The sequence below is a fragment of the Patiria miniata genome, unplaced genomic scaffold, assembly GCF_015706575.1.
Source record: "Patiria miniata isolate m_02_andy unplaced genomic scaffold, ASM1570657v1 HiC_scaffold_4, whole genome shotgun sequence".
Classification (NCBI taxonomy): domain Eukaryota; kingdom Metazoa; phylum Echinodermata; class Asteroidea; order Valvatida; family Asterinidae; genus Patiria; species Patiria miniata.
This window is the reverse complement of record NW_024037071.1, coordinates 3,669,074-3,692,288: the sequence shown is the minus strand read 5'-3', so window position 1 is coordinate 3,692,288 and position 23,215 is coordinate 3,669,074. Positions and strand designations below refer to the sequence as shown.

General features: G+C 40.3%; 2 protein-coding genes and 4 non-coding genes across 7 annotated transcripts in view; 1 reads left to right on the top strand and 5 right to left on the bottom strand.

Moving 5' to 3' along the window:
• Window positions 1-17,472, bottom strand: part of LOC119739747 (U5 small nuclear ribonucleoprotein 200 kDa helicase-like) — a 33,975-nt gene extending 16,503 nt beyond the window's left edge. The window contains exons 1-20 of the mRNA XM_038214790.1: window positions 17,290-17,472; window positions 15,880-16,043; window positions 14,755-14,926; window positions 13,931-14,123; window positions 13,394-13,452; window positions 12,536-12,637; window positions 11,969-12,121; window positions 10,671-10,770; window positions 10,141-10,361; window positions 9,530-9,703; window positions 8,246-8,383; window positions 7,797-7,952; window positions 6,818-6,988; window positions 5,869-5,927; window positions 5,336-5,594; window positions 4,345-4,494; window positions 2,823-3,008; window positions 2,274-2,435; window positions 1,303-1,584; window positions 96-248 (exon numbers count right to left, since the gene is read on the bottom strand). Of these exons, the coding sequence (XP_038070718.1) occupies window positions 96-248; window positions 1,303-1,584; window positions 2,274-2,435; window positions 2,823-3,008; window positions 4,345-4,494; window positions 5,336-5,594; window positions 5,869-5,927; window positions 6,818-6,988; window positions 7,797-7,952; window positions 8,246-8,383; window positions 9,530-9,703; window positions 10,141-10,361; window positions 10,671-10,770; window positions 11,969-12,121; window positions 12,536-12,637; window positions 13,394-13,452; window positions 13,931-14,123; window positions 14,755-14,926; window positions 15,880-16,043; window positions 17,290-17,334 (3,099 nt within the window). The 5' untranslated portion in view covers window positions 17,335-17,472. The remainder of the gene's footprint in view (window positions 1-95; window positions 249-1,302; window positions 1,585-2,273; window positions 2,436-2,822; window positions 3,009-4,344; window positions 4,495-5,335; window positions 5,595-5,868; window positions 5,928-6,817; window positions 6,989-7,796; window positions 7,953-8,245; window positions 8,384-9,529; window positions 9,704-10,140; window positions 10,362-10,670; window positions 10,771-11,968; window positions 12,122-12,535; window positions 12,638-13,393; window positions 13,453-13,930; window positions 14,124-14,754; window positions 14,927-15,879; window positions 16,044-17,289) is intronic.
• LOC119740197 lies at window positions 6,272-6,408 on the bottom strand. Its single transcript, XR_005272657.1, has one exon. It is a non-coding gene; the product is annotated as a small nucleolar RNA SNORA57 (small nucleolar RNA).
• Window positions 7,425-7,561, bottom strand: LOC119740195. Its single transcript, XR_005272655.1, has one exon. It is a non-coding gene; the product is annotated as a small nucleolar RNA SNORA57 (small nucleolar RNA).
• Window positions 11,335-11,471, bottom strand: LOC119740193. The gene has a single exon (XR_005272653.1). It is a non-coding gene; the product is annotated as a small nucleolar RNA SNORA57 (small nucleolar RNA).
• Window positions 12,743-12,879, bottom strand: LOC119740196. The gene has a single exon (XR_005272656.1). It is a non-coding gene; the product is annotated as a small nucleolar RNA SNORA57 (small nucleolar RNA).
• A 123-nt stretch (window positions 17,473-17,595) lies between the features above and the next one.
• LOC119739754 (sepiapterin reductase-like) lies at window positions 17,596-20,987 on the top strand. 2 transcript variants are annotated; one of them, XM_038214806.1, is made up of 2 exons: window positions 17,596-18,058; window positions 19,432-20,987. In XM_038214806.1, exons 1-2 carry the CDS (start codon window positions 17,968-17,970, stop codon window positions 20,283-20,285), a joined length of 945 nt encoding a protein of 314 aa, XP_038070734.1. In that variant the 5' UTR covers window positions 17,596-17,967; the 3' UTR covers window positions 20,286-20,987. The 2 variants fall into 2 exon arrangements, with proteins under 2 accessions (XP_038070734.1, XP_038070733.1); XM_038214805.1 differs by having other exon boundaries at window positions 17,598-18,064.
• The last annotated feature ends 2,228 nt before the right edge of the window (window positions 20,988-23,215 follow it).

The window sequence follows — 23,215 nt, the reverse complement described above, 5'->3', positions numbered from 1 at the left end:
AGCCAATTCCAAAATTAAACATTTAAAAATTGAATCAAATATGTGAAAATATTAACCACATTTGACAGAGGGGGCAAGTGTGTGTCCGTTCTTACCTCCCTCACGACCATGTTCCTGAATTCACTGGACAGGGAGAAAACCCTGAAGAGATCTATCTCGCTGAGCGTCGGTTTGAGAAGACTGTTGTACGTGGCGATGGATTCGTTGGTACAGTAGTAGTGGCTGGCGATACGACCCAGTTCCGTGACCTGGGTGGACGAAAATGGCAACACCTTAATAAGAATACAGGGCTCTCGTGACATTCTGGTACCAGAAAGTGAGCATCACCATTGTAGGTAGCAGGGCATCACCACTGTAGGTGAACAATAGGAAACAATAGGGTCCCTAATTCCCGACTGTCCACAATTGACGATCGCGTACAAAACACATGGGAGGTCTTCCTAAAAAGTTCAAACAAAAGACGGACTATAGGGGGTTCACGATTGAAGGTGTTTACACCCTTCAGGCATGCAACTGGGAAATCACAAAAAAAGAGGAAATTCAAATTTTCCCAAGACTTTGTACAGTGTTTTTCTATTTTCAATGGCACACATGGGAAGTAAAAAAAGAGGAAATCAGCTGATCCGAGGAAAAGTTGCATGCCTGACACTTGTGTGTGTCTTGGTCCTGTCAGTCAACTGAGTACACATACACCACAGAGAGATGCATGTGGTCTTTTTGTTGATTATTTTGCTGTTCCTCCAACTATTGTACAGACAGGGCACCGATCAGGCCGAGCTGTGGTAAGCATATGGAGGCTGGGCCCACAAAACTTGTATTCATTCTGTTTCTGATCTCCCAGATGGCAATTAAATGGAATTAAAACTGAGATAGTTCAAATTCAGTGAATAAAGATAAAAACAAACCAAAAAAAAAGTGTGATTTGTTTTCCTATTCCTCCAAATATTTTTTTTAAAGTTGGGCTACCAATCAAGCCCTAAACCACTAAGCAACCCACTCACTTTTGCTGTTAAACATAAAAAAATCAAAAAAAAAATAAAAAAAAAAAAAATCAATTTTTCATGGACAGCTTCATGAGTGAATGAACATAAACGGTAAAACAACATAAATGGTAACTTCATTCCGACGTAATTCTGGGTGTCTTCATTTTACAAGTTTGTTTTTGGAGAATTTCACCACTTATTGTTAACTACCTTCAATTTTATTCTCTGTCATAAAAAATCCAACATACACTGAGGAGTATAATCTATAAACTGAATAAAAACTGAACAGAAATGGTAAATACTAGTGATGACTACTGACCTGGAAGTGGCCAGACTTCCTGTCGTACTTGGCCAGGTTGTTCTTGTCCAGCATACACCCCGCGGTGTGGATCAGATTGATGCGATGAGTCTCCAGGTAGGCGTCGGTATCCTTGGCGTCCACCGGTATCCCGTAGAGCGTCGGGTTACGCATCATGCGGATGTACAGGTAGGTGTAGCCCAGCCAGGTCACTGCGTCCTTCATGGTCTGGATGTTGCCCAGGACCACCTCCGCGTTCAGGTTGTCCGAGAGCTTGTTCACGAACTGGCTCTCGACGGGCAGCTGATTTCAAACAGGGGGAACAATTTTTCCTATTAGTTACTTGCTTTAAAACGACATAATTATAATTTTCAAACGTTTCTGGTAACAAAACTCAAATTCTTAATTCAGATTTGCAGCGTTAACCTAGGGCTTTTTTGATTGGATGCATCCTCAATCCTACAAAATAATCAACTGCCTCTGTTTAAAAATTGCATTCAGCCCCGATCCTCTAAAATCATCCGTTACTTCTTGATTGTTGTCCTTGGAGGGGTGACCACTAACTGAATCCTGCAAAATTCTCCAACAATCATTGTTAATACGTTGGGGCATTGCCAATGATATCCAGAAGCAGTGCAGATGATTTCAAGTATAATCTAGGCCTAAATGTATGCATGGCCAAGCTTAAAACAACGCAAGGTACAGCCTAAAAACCTTGACACAATGCATCTCTCAAAATCAACTACACATTTTTGCCATACGGCCTTAATCCTTTGAAATCCCCCACTTACGCAAAGATGATTTTGGAGGATTTTGGAAGGTTAGGGTTAATAGCAAAATATTCAGCTTATGGTTAATTACTATTTTCTCTAATGAGAAGTTTGTAATAAGGGCATACAATTACATGGATGACCATTGACCTACAATGACCCATGACCAACAATGACCCATGACCTACAATGACCCCTGACCCATGAGTTCTTTCAACCCACCTGTTGGTTCTGCAGTGACAGGTAGTATTGCAGCTCGTTGTGGCCGGTTATGAGAATCCCCTCTCCCTTGGTGTCGTACTGAGGGCGCCCTGCACGCCCCAGCATCTGAAGGACGTCCAGGGGGCCAAGCTCCACCCAGCGACCTTTCTCTGGATTATAAATCTGGAGAAAACAAATTAAAAAAAATTTACTTGTGGTGCATTTTGTTGGTATCCAATAACACCACCACTCAAAATCCAAGGAAGACTGCTGAAAACCTAACCTGTTGAAATTTCAGCTTCAACATTTGTTGAGAAAATAATGAAAATCCATGGAGAACCTTTTGATTACGAAACAAGATTCGGCAATAGAACTCTTTATTAAAAAAATCAGTCAATTGACTGATCGTTGGAAATCCCCTACATTTCTTGATTTCTTCTAAATACTAGCAAGCTGGACAGAATAATTCCACTGAGTGTTTAGTACCAGTAGTATCTTTAATCCAAGTAAGCTTTTTCATAATACATTTAATGATTTGGTAGGTTCCTTGAAAGGCTATTTCTTTCTTACCTGTGTGCCTTTGATGATGACAGTGTGAGCAGGGAGGTTCACTCCCCAGGCCAGGGTGGCTGTGGAGCACAGCACCTGAATGTGACGATCGGCAAAGAGATCTTCCACGAGAGCGCGGTCCACGCGGTTCATGCCGGCGTGGTGGATAGCGAAGCCATAGGGCAGCAGATCCTTCAGCTCTAGGTTCTGAGGGCAGAGTCGAAGTTGAGTTAGTCACAAGTCAATCACATCATCAGAAGTCAATCACAAGACAATCATAAGTCAATCACAAGCAGGGGTGTGAGTGACCACTGATAAAAATAGCTGAAAACAGCTGGAAAAGGTGTTTAAAAAAAAATGAATTTTGGAGATCTCCTATACTTTTGTACACAGCAAGTGGGGGAAAAAGCTGAAAAAAAGCTGAAGATCCAAAACCAAAAAAGCTGAAATCAGCTTTTAAGCTGAGATTTCACACCCCTGCACAAGACAATCATAAGACAATCACAAGTCACCACAAGTCTCAAGTCAAGTCGCAAGCAATTTAAATGAACTGTGGCGTGGGAAATCAATTGTTGATCATCTGTTACTTGTGATGCGATTTGTAATTTTACTTGTGATTTTCTTGCAATCGACTTACTACTGTACTAAATTGGTGTATTCCCCGCACATTTGAAATTGGTAATATTTAGAATTTTAATTAATTGACCACTACCAAAGAGTGTCCTTTTGTTAAAAAGATAAGGACAGAAATATAAACTAGTCAGTTTCCATTTGAGGGTTATATGATGACATTACATAAGGCCAAAAAAAAAAAGCCCACGGTTTCTGGTATGCGCGCGCGTCGCCGTAGCCATGCGCGTCGGCAAAATGAAAAAGTTTTTTTTTCAATGAAAGATGATGCCTCAAAACCGCCAAACCCATATATTTGCACTAAGTTTAGTCGGGCACCATTTGCAGTCACCAGCCGACATTTGAAGCAAAAAAGTCAGGTAAAAAAAAAAAAAGTCAGGTAAAATAAAAAAAAAACCCGCGTCGCCGCACCACTTTTTGGACAAGCTCCATACCAGAAACCGGAGACTTTTTTTTTTGGCCTAAAGAATGTCTTTCTTAGAATAAAAGGTAGGCACCAGGGTTTTCTCCATGGAAATTAGGATGTGTTGACAAATTGCTCTGCCCTTTCAACCGACGACACAAATTTGTTCAAATGACGCATGCATGTAAAATAATATTTCACTCATGATGTGCCAGGATCGACTGGCAGATTTGACGATTAAGTATGCAAAACACTGTGTCTTGACCTGCGGGTTCTGACCTATCAGCGGGTACCTTCTATTAAAACCAGTTGTATTACAAAAACAAGGAAGCCAGTTGACCAATCAACAGCTTAGGCCAATTTCTGCTCGAAACGATGTCACAATTTCTAAATCGACTTCGATTGGCTGGCGCACATACAAATAAATGCATGTACACAAATATATCGGACGTATTAAGGCTCCATTGAAGAAAGGATGAGACTGAGAGTAGTGCCAGGAATCGTTCTTACCTCTGCCTGGTCTGCTTCCGTCCGCAAGACTTCAGTGGATGCCGACCCCTCGCGGAGGAACTGGCCCAGGGTGTCGTGTTCCAGACACATGTCTCGGATGGCCCTGGCAGTCTTACCGGTCTCCTTGCGAGAATGGACAAACACCAACACCTAAACGACCGGGAGGAAACGCAGGTTACCACAAAATCCAATGCTTTTACCTCTGGCAACAACGGAATTTAAGCAAAACATCTCTATGCTAATAGGATTGCAAAACTTTGCATAAAATAGCAAAATTTTGAGAAATGTGTACCAGCGGCCTCAGATTTCAAATACAGTGTAACAATCAACTAGACGACAGGGGTAATACTTCAAAAGTTTTCTGAGACATGAAGGTTTTCGATAGACTAGTGTCAAAATAAAACAATGCTAAAAGTTGAGTTGAAATTGCCCAAGTTACTGTAACTGCCTCGTTTGTTGTAACAACTGGTCAATGGACAAACACCACCAGACAGAAATGAGGAGAGCAGGTTACGATACAAGCCACTGCTGTCATCTTTTTCAACAGTCAACAAGGAAAAGTTTCAACTGGTCGAAGGGTTGATCTCAATAATGATGGCTTAAAAGTTCTACATTAAAAAAATTGTACAGTGAGTTGTCAAATCAGGAGTATACATCTACCAGACAGGAAGCATTTCTAGTCTCAAGAGTTCAAGAACACATCCAAAACCACATATGCTTTGTCACAGCTAATTGGTTTGAACAGGTGGATTCTCTGGCGTTTAAATATGTAGGCATGGGCATGTTAATCGTTTAACAGTAACTTCACTGATTTTGACTGCTGATATTATCATCCTAAAATCAAATTGTCACAAAAGAAAAAGTACATCATTTTAAAAGCATCAACTTTAAAGTTTATTTAAGCAAAGCCAAACTTAACCATCCAAATCATAGTGTTTTTCTTTCAAATTTAAATCAAAATGATTTCAAATGCGCCATCGATCCCACTGACCTGATTCTTGCCGGCATGCTCCATGACCTTCTCGTAGACGATCTCGTTCATCAACTGGAAACGTTTGATGGCCTTCTTCTCCGTGATGCCGATGTACTGCTGCTCCAGGGGCACAGGCCGGAAGCTGTTGTCGAAGAAGAACAGGCCCTTCTCTGGATTGACTCGCAAGAAGGTGGCCACGTCTTGGTAGTTGGGGAGAGTCGCCGACAGCCCGACCAGCCGCACATCCTCTTGGGAGGTCTCAATGTTGCGGATCGTCCTGGAAAATTATCATTGCAACAATGAGTCTCAAGATTTTTCAGTTGGTTCATTGGAAATTTAGCTTGAATTTGGAATAGGGCATTATGCAACTTCGGTCTTATTTTTGGGGGTGCAACTTCAACAGATTGTAAAATACAAAGTTCATCCTCGACTCTTAGTCCATTGGCAGTTTTACAAGTAAACATTCCAGAATCCTCTTTAATCCTCCGTGGTGTTGGAAATCAAAAGCAAAATCTTTGTAATTAACTTCAAATTTAGATTTTAATATTCACCTAGCAATGACAGCTTCTAGGACAGGTCCACGGTCATCATGAAGTAAGTGGATCTCATCCTGTACGCAAGAGAACAATAACAACTGTTCACATCACAAAGCTATTGCAATATAAACAACAGAGCCAATACATTTTTCCATGTTCAGTTTACTCCTTATTTAATTTGATAATTTAGAACTTTATCGATTTCATCGGCATAAATTGGGAGGATTCCACAATTATGTGCAGGAACCCAGTAAACCATTTTTGGTACTGAAAACTTTTGAGGGGCATCAAAAGTAGCCAGGCTGTAACCTTCTCGATTCTGTCAAGTTTTCCAAACCTCTTGACTGATTTCCAACTTTTGCATTTGAACAATTTCTTTCTCCCAACATTCAAACCAACTTGATTCATGATTGAATTTGTTTGTAATGCTGTTAGAGGATGGCAATGGGGTACTGTCCAACCCCGGCACCGAAGGCTGGTCAGCATCAATTTGATTTCCCTTCATTAATACACCCAATGCGTACAGAGTCAACACAGGGATGCCAAGATAGAAGGGGTGATACACACTGTGAGACACAGTGAGATAGATAGGGTGGGGACTACTCATACATTAATTGTGTGCCAGAAAGTTTGACGCACACAGTAATACACAGGTAAATTGCAACTATAACCACTGTTTTACAGAGACAGCACAGTTGTAAGATAGAATGGGTGATAAACACAGTGAGAAACAGGGAGACGGATGGTGTGGGGATTACTTAAATATCCCCTGGGTAGAAGGTGTACAGATACAACATACCTAGTGTCAAATTAAACGGGGAGTTACACATACTGAGATACGCATAGACAAGTGGAGTGGGGATTACTAATCATATGAGCGATGCAAGTAAGGGCTCTAGACAGAGTGACACATAGGTAGACAGACATGGTGGGGGACTGGAGATTCACTCCTGCTTCCACTTACAATGATAATCAGTCTGACCAGCTGTGTGTATGTCTTCTCTCCACCTTTGCGCGTGATAATGTCCCACTTTTCGGGTGTGCATACGATGATCTGGGTGGCGTGGATCTGATCCTTGGAGAGCTGGTGGTCGCCGGTTAACTCAGAGACCGTGATGCCGTAGGAATCCAGACGCTGAGAAAACAAAGATAAGGTTTCAGTTTTATCGCCGTCTTTTGTATGTGACCTGCTCTTGAAAAAGGCGATCAAAGTCACAATAATTCATAAAAAAAACATATAAATTCACATTGTTGGATATCCTATTATAATGCTTTTTTTATGGTGTGTACTGTATGTGAGATATGGACCACTTTGCATATTTTCATATTTTCATATTTGAAGAGAAACCTGAAAATAATGGCCTCCAAAGACACAGACTGTAGTGAGAAACTGTAGTGATTTCCGACCAAAAATGTTCAAAATGATATAACTGCATATTAACACTAAAAATATATATGTCAGAAATGCAAAAACATGAAAAATTATTTTTTTCCCTCATGTTTTTTGGGTTTTTTAAGAAAACAAAAATTCTTTTCCAACATCCAAACCGACTTGATTGATGGTTAGATGTTTATGTAATGCTGTTAGAGGATGGCAGTGGGGTACTGTCAAACCCCGGCACCGAAGGCTGGTCAGCATCAATTTGATTTCCCTTCATTCATACATCCAATGCGTACAGAGTCAACACAGGAATGCCAAGATAGAAGGGGTGATACACACGGTGAGACACAGTGAGACAGATAGGGTGGGGACTTCTCATACAGAAAGTGTGACGCACAAAGTAATACACAGTAAATTGCAACTATAACTGCTGTTTACAGAGACGTGAGAATAACAGTCTCCAAAGACATTGACAAGAGTTTGACAAGATGAACCACATATAACGGTGAAATATGTAGCAACTGCAAAGCCTCACTCCGTGGTGGGATTTCCAATGACTGACCTTTTTGAAATTGCCGACCATTTCTTGTACCAGCGAGCGCATGGGAGCGATGTAGATGATCTTGAAGGCGTCCGTGTTGATGGTTCCATCCAGATTGATGTTCTTACCGATCTCCCTCAGGATGGTGAGGAGTGCAACGTTGGTTTTACCGGCACCCTGTGGATTAAATAACCAACAATTAAGGAATTCAGGCTCCACTCATGAATATGAGTATGAATATGTCCTATTTGTGATCTTAAAAAAAATTGGTGGCACAAACTTTGGTGTCGTTTGGTGAAAGCCTCAAGTATAAATTGTGACATGCTTTTCATGAAGGTAAGCATTTACACATTCCTCTCGTACATGGCTGCTAATACTTAATGCATGGCTTGAGATATCAAGTACCAAATATTCCACAATTAAAAATAAGAAAATGTTGATTGAAAGTCTTTTCTCGTTTTTCTACTTACAGTCGGGGCACACAGTAACAGATTCTCGTCACTCTCCAGGGCTGATTTGTAGAGTCTACTCTGAATGCGATTCAAGCTCTTGAACCCTTCAAAGGCAGGCTGGGCGTATTTTGGGAGTCTGTCGATTGCAACCAGGGCCTGTGAAGAAGAAGAAGAAGCAAAAAAGCCATTTAAGTACGAAGATGTTTTGTCGACTAGAGTAAAAAACTATGGTCCTTGATTGATTTCTGTTTTTAATCTGTGTTCTGGGTCCTACAAAATAAGCCTTTGACAATTAGTTTGTTATACATTCATCAGAACATACTCAGCCGTGTTGTTTTCACAGGTGATGTTTGGTGGAAAAATGAAAACTCCACGACAGAATCCGTAGAAGGTTTTGGGGGCCGAAGAGGGCGCCAGAGTAACAAAGGGTCAATGGTAAATGTTTGTAATTTGCTTAAAAAGGCACCTCTTAAAATAACCATTTCTTTTGTCCTATAGATTTATGGATAAAGACACCTTTGTGGTAAAACCTCAGGATTTTAAGAGGGATTTTTTTACAAATCTTGAAATCCAGAAAATCTCGACAAATCTCACTCCTGCAGTTATAAACTTTGTTTGGTTTTACAATTTGATGAATATGGACTATATGTGGCTCATAAAAAAATTGACATTCCTAATGATTTCATTTACGCAAAATTTTCTTTTAATAAAGGTATGTGACTCGGACAGTAGTCCGTGACTTCAGAATTATTCAGTTGAGTTTGGTTCAAGTTTTGTCACGAAAGTTTGCCAACTCAGACATCCAAGGAAGGTTGAAACCCTCATGGACACCCGTCGGGTATCTAGGGTGGAAACTGCAGATACATGGGATGGGTATCATCATCGTTGACAGCTTTCACGACATACTGAACCAACTATTTGGAATCTTGTCTTTCAAGAGAGATTCATGACTACGTGAGCCTGATGTATACGGAGGGTTACCAAGGGTCAGTTTGCATGAAATAAAGGGTATCGCTTTTTATTTTCACTCTTCATCTATATGCGAGATTGAAGTGAAATCAGAAGCGGAACAGTAATTTCAATTTTACATTGACGGCCAATTTTTGCAACTTGAAAGAGGTCTGTAAATTGTTAGGGTAACTTTACACATGAGCTTTTAAGTTTTATCAGAATCCTATCGTACAGTCTCAATGGAACTCTGGCCATATGTGTTCAGACAAACTCATTTTCCAAACATCAATACAAGCGATTAATTGATTAACAGTTAAAATATGAAACTTTTATAAAAAATATTGCGCCTACCTCTGTGTCGTCAAACGGTTTTGGTTTGAGTGCTGGGACGTGAACCTCTTCATACCCTTTGCGCTGTTTCCTGAAGGACCCGTCGGGCAGCTGACATCTCTTGTTGGCCATCAGGTGGCCTCCTTGAGCAAAGATGAGGTCCTCAATCTCCAACATCTCTGTCGGCTGCATCACCTGCAAGAAAAAACGAAAATCAAAGTCAGAGATGTACTGTCTGTGCTATTTTCAGATTTCACCCCAAAACAGATTTATTTGTTAAATTGTTATTTTTCTACCAATACAAAAGTTGTTCACTTGAGAATGAGACACTGAACAACAACAAATTGGCCCACGTTAGTTTTGGTATAATTTCTGTACAAATTAATAATTTTTTGCAGTCCGACAGTAACTCAGGTTTCGCAGGGTGGACTGCTTCTAAACCCCTGATCACTAATGTAGGGACCAGGAACCAGTCTACTAGCAGGATCTGTTTGCGCTCAAAAGAAACTCAAAAAGAAAATCTTTCTTTCAGGGGTTGGTAAGGCCACACCAAAAAAACAAGTAGAAGTTTTTGGAAAAATGAGACAAAGTGGCACATTTTTGGCAACGTTCTGGTGTCATATTTGACGTACATTCTCTGGTTCGTCCGTTTCCATGGCGTCCAGGTCCGCATCCACCTTGGACTGCCGGGCCGCGGCCCGCCGGGCTCGTTCCTCCTTGATGATGTCCTCTTTGTCCGTCTCCGTCAGGGCGTGGAGGATGGGGGCAAGGGTGGGGTCGAAGCGCATCTTGTCCTCGATGCGTTGACGCTCCGTGGAGTCTTGGGCACGATTCAGCAACGTGCAATAAAGGACTGAGGGGAAACAAATTTACACCAGTCTAAACTCAATCAACAGTCAAAATAAATTAGGAGGGTCTCTTATGGTAAGCATTACAACAAATGAACAAATACATAAATATCTTTTAAAATACTTTTTGTGTGCGTGTCGGGCATCATCAGCAATGCATTCAAATGTCTATAAAATGGAGTCTATAGGCAGATGTATTAGTTCCACTTGAAAGATTGTATTTTCTGTGAGGGTTGCTAAAGTGACTGACATGGACTGAAACATACAATTAAATGATAAGACGGAAACAGATAAGACACTACACTAAGGCTTACTCATTTTACGATGCTGTCTCAGGATCTTGATGAAGTCGAATTGGTTGGTACCCAGCAGCATGACCAGCTGGTTCTCCACCTGACCATCATCGGCGGCCGTCTGCCAAAAAAAAATTAAAGAAGTTGAAAAACATGAAAAGCTGAAGGTTTTTAAAATTATGTTTAGGCAATGTGTTTGCAAAAATAGATACAGTTAACTCTCTTTAATTCAAATCTGAAGGGAATGGATACAAATTTTGACGTATGCGGGGTTTGAGTTAAGCAAGGTTCTCTAATTTTCTACAGACATGTATGTACAGGAATAGCTTCCACCGTTACATTTGTATCTTTTTTTTACGAGTGTTTTCTATGGACTGGCCGAAAAAAACTTTAAGATAAACAGACGTACCTGTGTGGACATGTTAAGTTACAAAGGAATTCATGTACTATGCGCTATTAGAGTTTCTATTTATCTGAGTATGATTACCGAGGGAGTTTACTGTACCACTTGTGTGTTGTTTTGCATAACATTTTCACTATTAAAAAAAGGGAACAGCAAAATAATGTTTCTGACATCTCCATGAAAATGACACTAAATGACATCAGCTGTAGAAGCCTCACAACTTTTTGTTGCATAAATAAGAGTCAGGTTGTGAAGTAAATATATCAAATATACACAAATTTCTTTTGTAATGCTGTTAGAGGATGGCAATGGGGTACTGTCAAACCCCGGCACCGAAGGCTGGTCAGCATCAATTTGATTTCCCTTCATTCATACACCCAATGCGTACAGAGTCAACACAGGGATGCCAAGATAGAAGGGGTGATACACACGGCGAGACACAGTGAGACAGATAGGGTGGGGACTACTCATAGACACAGGTGGGCAGATAAGGTGATATGGGGTGGTAGCTGCATGTACCTAATTTTCATGTTGGAAAAAAAAAAACTGCATTAACCTGGGCCTAAATTCGTGGTTCTACCGTGGAAGCGGCCACAGCCAAATATTGTATGGGTTATGCAAGATTCCAACTTTTCCATGACATTCCATGATACATTTAAATTCCAGAATTTTCCAGGATTTTTCCGTGACTGTAGGAACCCAGAGTCTAATTATAGCAGAAAATTCTGCACTAACAGTGAACATATTTCACTGATTAGCAAGGAATGAATGCATATAAGGCACGAGCGAGGATTCAAGCTTACTTTTGGGTTGAATTACCGTTAGTCCACTATTAGTACAAAATGGTGATTTTATGCACATAATTCTGTGGTTAGCAGTGCCACGATACTGGGTCCTGTGCATTTTGACTTCTTACCTTCAGTATGTCAAGCACTTCTGAGGAGCGTGCCTGGGACACGTTGGGGTCGTCGTAAAACTTGCTGAGTTGTCTCTGGAGCCAGAAGGCGTCGATGTCGCGCGGATGCAAGTCCTTCTTAGCCATGCCCATGGCCGCCTCACTACCACCAAGCTGGCAAACAGAAGACGAGAACAAAATAAGAAGACGTCAGACGAAAAAATTTACATATCCGGTCCTTAATGATTGTGTTATAGAGTTACCAACTTAACAGTTTTCTTCCCATCACTAAAGCTGTCATTTCCTTCCACAACTTCTACCGAAAGGACCCCTTTGGAAATTAGATGAAAGAGTTTCGTGGGTTATCCTGGCCAATTGCCGAATAATCATAATAAATAAATAAAATTCCAAATTCCACCACTCTGCAGGAACCTGATAGAAACTTCTTACAAGGGACATCGAGCCTCATGCAAAGTAATTAGTGGCTGGGCTTTACCTTCCTAAATCCTACAAGATCCTCCAAACTGGTTTAAATTTAAAAATTGAAATTTAAATTTCCAGGATCACATTCGGACCCTGCGTACTTACGCTGGTAGTCAGTGTAGCGTCGTAGCCGGTGTCCATACCACCTTCATCATCGTCATCCTCCGACTCTTCACCTTTGACCTCGCCACAGTCATCCGGGTCATCCTAAAAACAAAGGTCACACTGTAACTGTAGAAGCCACACAACTTTTTGTCACTCAAATAATTAGAGTGGGGTTGTATTAAGAAAACATATTAATTCACAACTTTCTTTTGTAATGCTGCTAGAGGATGGCAGTGGAGTAGTGTCAAACCCCGGCACCGAAGGCTGGTCAGCATCAATTTGATTTCCCTTCATTCATACACCCAATGCGTACAGAGTCAACACAGGGATGCCAAGATAGAAGGGGTGATACACACGGTGAGACACAGTGAGACAGATAGGGTGGGGACTACTCATATAGCCACTGTGTACCAAGACAACACAGTGGATAGGTATACATAACAGGTGATACTAACAGCAAGACACAGATGGGCAGATAAGGTGATATGGGGAGGTAGTTACCCGATTTTCATTTTAAAAAACTGCATAAACCAGAGCCTAACATCATGGATCTCCTACATGCTATGTATGGGTTGTGCAGGCATCTTAATTTTCCATGAGTTTCCATGATAGATTTAAATCCAGGAATTTTCTGGGATTTTTCCATGACTATGAGAACAAAGAGTCTAATTAGCAGCAAATTATGCACTAATGGTAAACAAAATTCACTAATTAGTAAGGAATCACTGCATATGTATACAACGCATGAGAAAGGGTTTCAGCTTACATTAGAATGGAATTACCGTGAGGCCACTATTAGCACAGAATGGTGATTTTATGCACAGAATTAAAGTTGGAAAAATATACATGAAAACTTACATCATCGTCAGACGCTTCAAACTGGACATTGACTCCGAAAGTTTCGTCAATCTCCTCCTCTGGACAATTAAATAAATACAGACCAATATATTGAAAGGTTTTCAGGCATCCTTGATTCTTTGTAAAATAAAACACATTCTGGGAATACAAGGTAATTGTTATGATTTTTTAAATTAAATATTTAAACCTCACATCCTTAGTTATAGCTCGTGTGGTTATACAAAGGAAACAACATGATTTGATGTATTCAAGTAGTGACTAAAAAAACTTTTAAACCCTGGGAAAAACACTGGCAATGTGACGGGCTCCCATACACCATTATCATGTTGCAGCCATTTGATTTTTTTCCCCATTCAAATCAATGTAACCAAAGCGAGGCTGGAAGGAAAAAAATAGTCTGGTTCCTTCTTGCACAAAAACCATTATCATTCAGTATTGCTATTGAATACAGGGAACATGACTGAAATGGTGGAAGCATGATGAAGGTCTATTGTCATGTTTTATGTCGCATCTAGAAGCTTCTGGGGGTTTACATACCGATAGCTTTCTTTTCTTTTTCCGAGCCGTAGTCGGTGATCTTTTTGCCCAGGTTGACCAGCAGGGCGAAGCGTTCCTCGGCCAACGGGCCCAGCAGGAGTTCCAGCTCCTTCTTCTTGTCTTTGGTTTTGCTGTGCTCGTTCTTCAGGGTCGCCAGGACCTCGTCGGCGGCACCACACAGGATATCGCGAGGCTAAGAATGATGAACATAAAGTGAAACATTCACGCACCGTTAAAAAAACATTTAAATGTTCGGCCAACACCTTACAGAGGCTGCGACATGACCCCATTTGTGAGTGTGTCATGGCAAACTGTCTGGTGGCATGATAAACACATTAAACACAACAAATTGTATAAAATGTATCTGGTTGACGCAATAGATAGTTGCTGATAATCCTTCATCCTTTGGACAAAAATAACAACGGAAGGAAGATGGCGTAAACACAAGGTCTAATTTTCAAAATTTGGATTTTGTTTTAGGACTGAGGATGGCATCTTGAATGAGCTTGACTGTCCTAAAATTACTTATAGTAAACACTTCTTGTTGTTACTTGCAGTTAAATGATTGTTTTCTTGCATAGAGAGGGTCAGTCAAAAAAATTTTAAAATCCATTTGGAACAGCGATTTTTTCTTATTTATTCTTGTTTACATGTAATGATAATTGAGGGAGATTCAAAATACCTATTCAATACTATATAAATTTACCGATTATTTGAATATTTGTATCTCAACCGAATATTGGAATAGCATTTATTCAGTTTAAATATTCATAATTATGAGGGGTTTCAAGACAATAAAGTCTTCCTGTAATTGAACACCTTACCTGGTCACCGATGGCAGCCTGTATGAAGCTGAGCAAAGCCTCGTAGGTGTTTCTGGTTTCCTGGGTCTTGGGTCGGTAGTAGATGCCCACCATGTCCTCAATGCCTTGAGACAGCAGAGTCTGACCTTTGAACTTATTCATGTCGTAGCGAGCGTCGTCTCTCTTCTGGCGCCTGAAACAAACACAGCAATTTTTTTTAAAAATGTGCGTTCAAAAAAGGAATATGAGTAAGACTGAAGTTGCGTCTTGCAACAAAAATGTCTTTTGTGAATTTGTATGGCTTTGCGACAGGACGGTAAAAACTCAACGTTGGAGAGAATGTTGCATCCTGACGCCACTTTTTTTCATCATATATTATCTCAATGAAGGTCAGTCATTGCAAAAATGTTGAAAAGACATGAATTTGGGACTGAGAAACATTTCCAATTTGGTTAGAAAAAAAATTTGAAAATGCACTCAACTCTCCATAGACTTTGTACACAACCACGAAAATGGTGTCAGGATACTACATTCTTTCCTTCACATTTCAGAGAGTATGCTCTGCCAATCTCTCTGTCGTCACGAGACTGAATTTGTCACTGTTTCAATAAACACTCCATTTAAAGTCCCCCTTTATTAAATACTGTGCATAAGTTAACCCTAAACCCCTAGGCCCTCTGGCTAGGTTGCAACCTCAATCCTGCAAAATCCTCCACTTGCCACCGAGAAAAAATTGGATTCACCCTCAATCCTCCAAAATCATCCGTTATTTTCTTGAATTTAGTGTGTGGAGGGTAACCACTGCCTCAATCCTCCAAAATCCTCTGCCAATTACTCCTATGGTTTGAGGCTGTTTGAATGGCGTTTAGAATCAGTGCGGATGAAATACGAGAAAAACACAGGGCTGATTTATGCATGGCTGAACATAACCAATGCAGGATACGGCCTACTGGCTTGACATAATGCATCCTCCACAAAAAAAAGTGATACATCTTTGCCATTCATCCTCAATCCTCTAAAATCATCCAAAACCGGCAGGAGGATTTTGGAGGAGTGAGGAAGGTTAGGGTTAATAGATTTTTTTAAGGAACTTGAAAGTACTGTGCATAATTTAATAGATTTTTTTAGTAACTTGACAAAACTTACTTGATTTTTCTTTCTTCTTGCATCGGTGGTTTGTTTCGCTGTGCTCTGTCTCCCATCTTTGAGCTCTCCATCTTTCCCACCAGGGACATAACCTCACCTGTGGCTTCATCGCGACCTCGACGTTCGATCAGCGATCGATCAGCTTGAAGCACAAGATTGGAGTTCTGTGAAATCAGGTAATAGTTTTTTTATATGGGGAAGAGTTTCGTATCCGTGCCATCAATTATTCACCACCAAACACAACAATTTTTTGGCAGAAAACATCTCAGGATAAATGTGTGAAAAGAATGTTGCAACCTGACGCTGCTTTTTTTCCTCATATATCATCTCAATGAAGGTCATTCATTACAAAAATGATAAGACATGAATCTGGGACTGAGAAACATTTCCAATTTTGTTAGGAAATAGGCCTACTTAGAAAATTTTCTTGACTCTCCATAGACTCTGTAGTACATAACTTAACCGCTGAAGTAGCGCCAGGGAATTGCAACTTTCTGTCTGGAAAGAATGTTGCAACCTGACACTGCTTTTTTCTTCATATCTTGATGAAGGTCAGTCAATGCAAAATGATGATACAGGCATGCAACTGGAAATTCCAAACCACACAAGACTTTGTCAGCGTTTTTCAATTTGTAATGGCATTCATGAGAAGTAAAAACGAGGAAATCAGCAGATCCGAGGAAAAGTTGCATGCCTGATTATAAGCCGTGAATCTGGAACTGAGAAACATTTCCAATTTTGTTAGGAATTGCGGAAAGATTCCCATATCTGGCCGTCAGTAATTTTTCCCTTAAATGACCTATCTGCCATCAGAAAGTGATAATATGTCCTAAAAAGTCAAGATTAGCAAGGACAAAGTTTGAATTTTTACTGAGAAAAAATTTCGAAATTTTCAGACCAGTCCCATACTATTAGGGTTTGTGCACAGGGTGACAAGTGATGGCCAGATATGGGAATCTTTCCAGAAATACTTAGAAAATTTTCTTGACTCTCCATAGACTTTGTACATTATTTCCTTCTTTTTTTTTTTTTTTAAGCAGTGGCCGAATACCAAACTTAATCATTCACAAAATTTATTTTGAAGTTAGCTGTGACAATAAACTTTCACACTGTGCAACACTTGGCAAATCAATGACACATTATTTAGGACTGGGAATTACTGAAAAGTTTCCCCAAAAGCCATGAATGACGATGGCATGTGGAAAAATAGCGCCCTCACATAAAACATACGAGCTAGAGACCATGCCGACCTACTTTGCAAGCTCTCACAACGAAATTCAACTTTAAATTTCTCGGCGTTCCCCCTACTTCCACACTAACAAAATGCATGCATAGTTGCTGGATATCTCATATTTGTCGATTTCAATCTCTATTTTGGAAACTATACAAATGAAGACGAGAAATACTTACCGCTTTGTACTCGTACTGCAGCGAACGTGCAGTGGCGTCGGCCATCTTGATCGCTGATGTACGGGTTCGTACGGGCACGATAGTACATGTACACTAGTACAGTACGAGCGCACGCGGGCCGGGGCCGGATTGGATCGACCGCGTACAGGACGACGTATTAAGTACGTTACGTGTTCGCGGTCGAGTCTGATCTTCGTACCTTTACAAAACGCATGGGTTACGTTTTCCGGGCATCTGCTGTTGAAATTCCAGAGGGGTGTTTCATACTCTCGGCAAAAAAAAAGAACAAATATATTTCATTCCCAATATAAACCCTTCATTACATTAGCCGTTTTTTGTCGGTGAACGGCTGCAATTTTTGGAAACGCAAAAATAATCCCGCATGCAATGCTTTCTCAAGCTCCTATTTTTTGTCAATTGGGTTATTTTTTGTGGGGGGTCTTTAGCCCCGCCCAGATTTCCACTGGGTCAGAGGTTGAGATTGGCAAAATAGGCTGGTTCCCTGGCGAACCGATACGTTCGTGGTGGCATTCGCTAATGAAGCCTGGGTAAAACACGACACGTGGACGGACCACTGCATATGCATGATACTGATGATAGCGCCGCTGACCAAAACAAAATTTATTGCAGCTTATGCATGCAAAAACTGCGATCAAATTTTGCATCAATTCATAATGCATGCGCTATAAATCACAGCTTCGTTCAGTTCTCATAATTTACGATCACGAATTAGTCTTGTCTCTCGCACTGCTGAGACTCTGCAGTCTGACTCTGAGTAAGTATTTTATCGATGTTGTGCCCATTCTTGAAAATCACGCATTCTCGAAAATGGGCATGCACATTCTCGAGAATGGGCGCGCATTCTAAGAATGAGCGCCCATTCTTAAGAACGAGCACGCGTTCTTAAGAATGAGCGCTCATTCTTAAGATTGGTTGGGAATATCACGTGCACAATTTATTAATTTTGCCCAATCTTAACAAACATTGCACGACATAATTATGTTAAATGAATTGTATAGCGGTTAAAAGGGAAACAATTCATATATTGAGGAAAGAAAATGTGCTATGCTTCTGTACTCGTATAATTACGATAATTTGAATCAAATTAAACCTGTTATTATTGCTTTTTTCTGCCCACTATGGGAAGTTTTGTAATAACGGAGGACTGGGAACTAGTCTGGGAAGTGCTTTGTTTAGGCTAGACAAGTTACAAGTCCCTGCATGTATCATATGCGTGCCACAAAAAAAACCGATGTCCAGAAGCTGCCAAAATTGCTCTTTTGACTAGATAGAATCCAGCTCTGCGACGTTATGGTGGGATGTAAACAATAAATTGGTGGCAATTTAAATGGGAAATAGCATTAGCACTATGGGATGTCGCAGTATTCATTCTCATTCTTCACATTCTTCATTCTTACGTCCCCCCCCCCCCCCCCCCCCCCCCCCCCCCGCTTTTATTATCCCAAAAATCAGAATTCTTTGCACTAGTATTATTATGTCTCTTATATTTTCCCGGTCCCCCCCCCATATTAATACGCCTTTACTTATCATATCCACTCTACTTTTCAGCGCCTTGCGTTGCAACAGTATAATTATTGAGAATCAGTGAACGAGGATTCAGCTAGACTTGCCAAGCGCAGCCGGTGCTCGGCATCGACAAGACCGTTATCTTGTCGCGCATTCTCGAGAATGTGCGCTCAATCTGGAAGAGTTATTTTTTGCCAAGATTGAGCAAGGATCCAGTTGCACATTCTCAAGAATGTGCATGCCCATTCTCGAGAATGCGTGATTTTCAAGAATGGGCACAACATCCATATCAACATCATCATGTGTTGCTGCACTGCACTAGCCTGCCTGCATTGCTATTTACGGCCACAGTGCTCAACATGATCAAGAATTAATAAAACTAGGACCATAAATTCATAATTAAAAGTTGGGAAGATATTCTTTTTTTTTCAACAACTGCTCTATGATAAGTCAGAAATTACTCATGTGATAATCATATTCTTAATTTGATTTTAATTATTCCTTTCATGGATGTGCTACAGATCATGCAGCCTAATTTTCTTTTAAATAATAAAATTTATATTTGCATTTTGTGGACTAGCAAGTATCATAACTTTCTTTTTGTCTTTATTTCAGGTTATTGCTTGTCATCATTAATTATCTGGCCAGATTTCATCATGTCATCTCCTTCAGTATTTGGGGTTGCAAGTTTCTGCATTATCACCGGAGCAAGCAGGGGGCTGGGCCGAGAGTTGGCACTAAGCCTGGGTAGTCACCTCGGAGACAAGTCCCTGATGGTCTTAACGGCCCGGTCATCAGCTGATCTGGAAGACACGAGCAAACAAGTCTCTGCCTGCTCTCCTGGGGTGACGGTGAAGACGGTTACGGGAGACCTCGGCGACGAATCCAAAGCTGAAGACGCCATTACTCGCATGTTCGAGGGGGTGGAGTGCTCGCAGTACCAGCACGCAATGCTCATCCACAACGCCGGCTCACTTGGCGAGATGTCCTACATTTGCGACCTCAGCCCTGGCCTGCAGACTCTGAGGCAGTGCTTCACGTTGAATGTGACATCCTGCATGGCCTTGAGCACCAAATTCCTGAGGGTATTCCCCAAGCGCGACGGCCAGCGCCGCACCATGGTTCACATCTCATCGCTCTGTGCCATCCAGCCGATGAAGAGCTTGAGTCTGTATTGCTCCACCAAGGCTGCGCGAGACATGTTTATGAAGACCATGGCCATTGAGGATTCAGAACTCAGGGTTCTTAATTATTCTCCAGGGGCCCTCGACACTGCCATGAACGATGCGATTGTGACACAAGCAGGAGATTCGGAATTGCGGGAAAAGATGGCTGAAAATAAATCTACACCGTATTTTCTGACCACGGCTGCAACCTGCAAAGTTCTCCTGAAGTTGTTGACGGAGGACACTTTTGAGTCCGGGAAGCACATTGACTACTGGGATGTGGAAGTGCCACCGAAAAATTGAATCTCAAGTGCGGCTTGGAAACGCAAGAAAACACAGGTCATAGACTGTTTCAGATCATCTTTGTGTTCACGTGGTAATCTCCGGGAATATTTCATTCAAAATATTTCCCATCATGCTCAGGATACAATTGCATGATGGGACACATTTACAATGAAATGCCACCAGCGATCATACCATGTGACCCCAAAGAGGGCAGTATGCATAAAATGGTCCATGGCCAATGTTAAAAACAAAAGGTGGACTTTTGAACAAATTCCTCAGTCTATTATCAATCATTCTCCTCATTCTTAGTATGATAATCAAAGACAAAATAGCAGCATTTGTTTATTTTTTTCAGATTCTATTTACAAAATGTATTTAGATTGTAGGAAGGATTGATTTGAAATCTTTTTGGTGTTAAAAAGTTGATTTGTGTATACCATTTTCAAGATTTACTCGTGAGACATTAAACACAAATTTCCACCAAAGTTTAAAGGGAATATACAACATTTGCTTTTGCTGTAATTTTTAGAAATGGATGGATTTGAGGAGTTGGTATTTTATAGCAAAAACCAAGAAAACCAATCATACTCTATAAAGTTTGTTCCCTGACCCCACGTAAGATGCAACAGCAACTTATAGGCGGGGAATTGTAAGTTTAGGGAACCAGTCTAGCTGGCTTGTACCCGTTCATAGGTTTGTAAGCGATTGCAAAAAGAAAATGCGGACTAACTAAATATTGTAAATTGCGAGCAGTATTTGAAAAAAGCCAGTTTTTTTCTAACGCTGGTCGTCCAACCAGCGTTGGAAATTGATACAAAATACCACTTTTCTTGAAAATGATAGCACAACAGGTGCCATGCTTTTACCGAATACTTTAGACCGTCATTCACTAACATTCCAGTGAGGTTTTTATAATATTTTGGTAGTTTTGTTTTTTGTTTACAAACGTTGTATACTCCCTTTAATTCTGGAATAATTCCTCTATGTATTTTTCAATTATAAATCGGCTGGATCTTTTGTGCTGTAGAATAAAAACCCTTCCTTCCAGATGTTGGTGCTGAAAATAGAACATACAAATTTAGCATTCTGTCTTTAACCAGTTGAAGAGCACCGGGGAGAGGACCTATATGTATAATTCGTGGCTGTAGTAATATTATATTGGATACATGTATATTTGTTTGCTTGCCTCAATTTTTTTTTTAGTTTTACGTTAGGTAACTGTACTTGACATCAAATATGTATAAAATATATTTTTTTCTCATGGGAGGCACTGAAAATATCTGGATAAAATTAATCCAGCTTTTAGCCATTTTGACAACAATTTTTGTAAATGAAGTACCTGTTTGCAGAAATTAGCGACTAGAAACTGGCATTTAAGTGAGTGGCATAGCTTTGCATGAAAAATACCCCTAAATGAAAAATATTCAAAAGGACCATGCAAATGTGTCATCAACGCCCAGGCACAGAGTAAAGAAAATGGGAGAAAAAAAATCCACTTTCAGCTTCATATCGGAAAAACTTCTCCAATATGGCCTAGACTTGAGTCAAGTTTATAAGATGAATGTTAAGGAAAGGAATTTCCATTTTTATTTATTGCATTTAGAGCTTATCGCTATTATAATTATGGCATGTACATGTATGGGTTTTGAAAATGCATTCACCTTTTTATTATGTCAATTATGGTGTTACCTGGGGAAATCTAAAGTGTATTATCGGAGGATGGGGTCAGATTGTAATATATAATCTATATGCTGCTCCACTTAATTGGAACTACACAATGCATGCTCTAATTGCTTATAATCATACACGGGATTTAAAGGTCAAACATGTATCCAGGTGGCCTATAAATGCCATATGGCTTCACAATTATAAAAATGCACGAAGTGTGTTTGGATATTACATGAAGTGGCATGATTTAATTGGAATATTGAAATTTTGGGTATAGATAATTGAAGTGATATTTTCACTTCATCTCAAATATTTGTACAGGTGTAAGGGATGTTAAAATAGTTCCTTGAAATTTGAAATAGCTTGGAGACATGCATGAACTGTTAAAGGACAAACATTTGGATTTTAATTTTCATAGTGATTGACATTATACAAGCAATAGTACTTTTGTGATTTTCTCTTCTCATACATGATTGATAGAAATAAACTTTTTTTTTCAGCTCTGAAAGCATAAGATAATCATTTTGTCAAATTCTTTTTTTCCTCCCAATAGATTTCCTTCTGTTTATAAGAAAAAAAAATACAACAAAAACAGACTATAGACATTTATCATACTGACACCATTTCAGTCGTGTTCCCTGTATCCTATAACAGTACTGAATGATAACAGCACTGAATGATAAGGAAGCAGACTACATTGTATTTTTTCCTTCCAACCTTTGCTTTGGTTACACTGATATGAATGGGAAAAAAAAAATCAGATGGCTGCAACATGATAATGGTCTATTGAAAGAGTGGCAAATGTCCCACTTTCTTGCTATATCCTCTTATTACCAATGAATTTATTACAAAAACCCCTGGAGTGTGGCCTAGTGGTTAGGGTTTGTGACTCGTGATCAGAGGGTTAAGGTTTCGAATCCAGCTGCTGGTCATGTGTTGTGTCCTTGGGCAAGCCACTTCATCCCCACTTGCCTCTCTCCACCCAGGAGTATAAATGGGTACCGGCATTAGCATCCCAGACTAGCATCCCATCCAGGGGGGAACAGAAATATTCTCAGTCGTTTCATGCTACTGAAACCGGAGATAAACGCCGGCCTGATGGGCCACATTGGCTCGTGACAGACTTTGCTTACTTACTACCCCAGTAGAAGTATTTCTGCAACATGTCACTCAGATCAGAGATTAAAGTGTAAGTGACAGCAAAAAAAAAGGCAAGACGGGCAATATTCAGTGAGCAAAATAGGCAGAATTAGATTTCTTAAAGTGCAGTTTATAGTTGA

Excerpts from the sequence above, each read along its gene's own strand:
- LOC119739754 (XM_038214805.1), top strand. The coding sequence starts at position 17,968 with ATGCGCTATAAATCACAGCTTCGTTCAGTTCTCATAATTTACGATCAC. Across the intron at positions 18,065-19,431 it reads ACTCTGCAGTCTGACTCTGA|GTTATTGCTTGTCATCATTA; the intron begins GTAAGTATTTTA and ends TCTTTATTTCAG.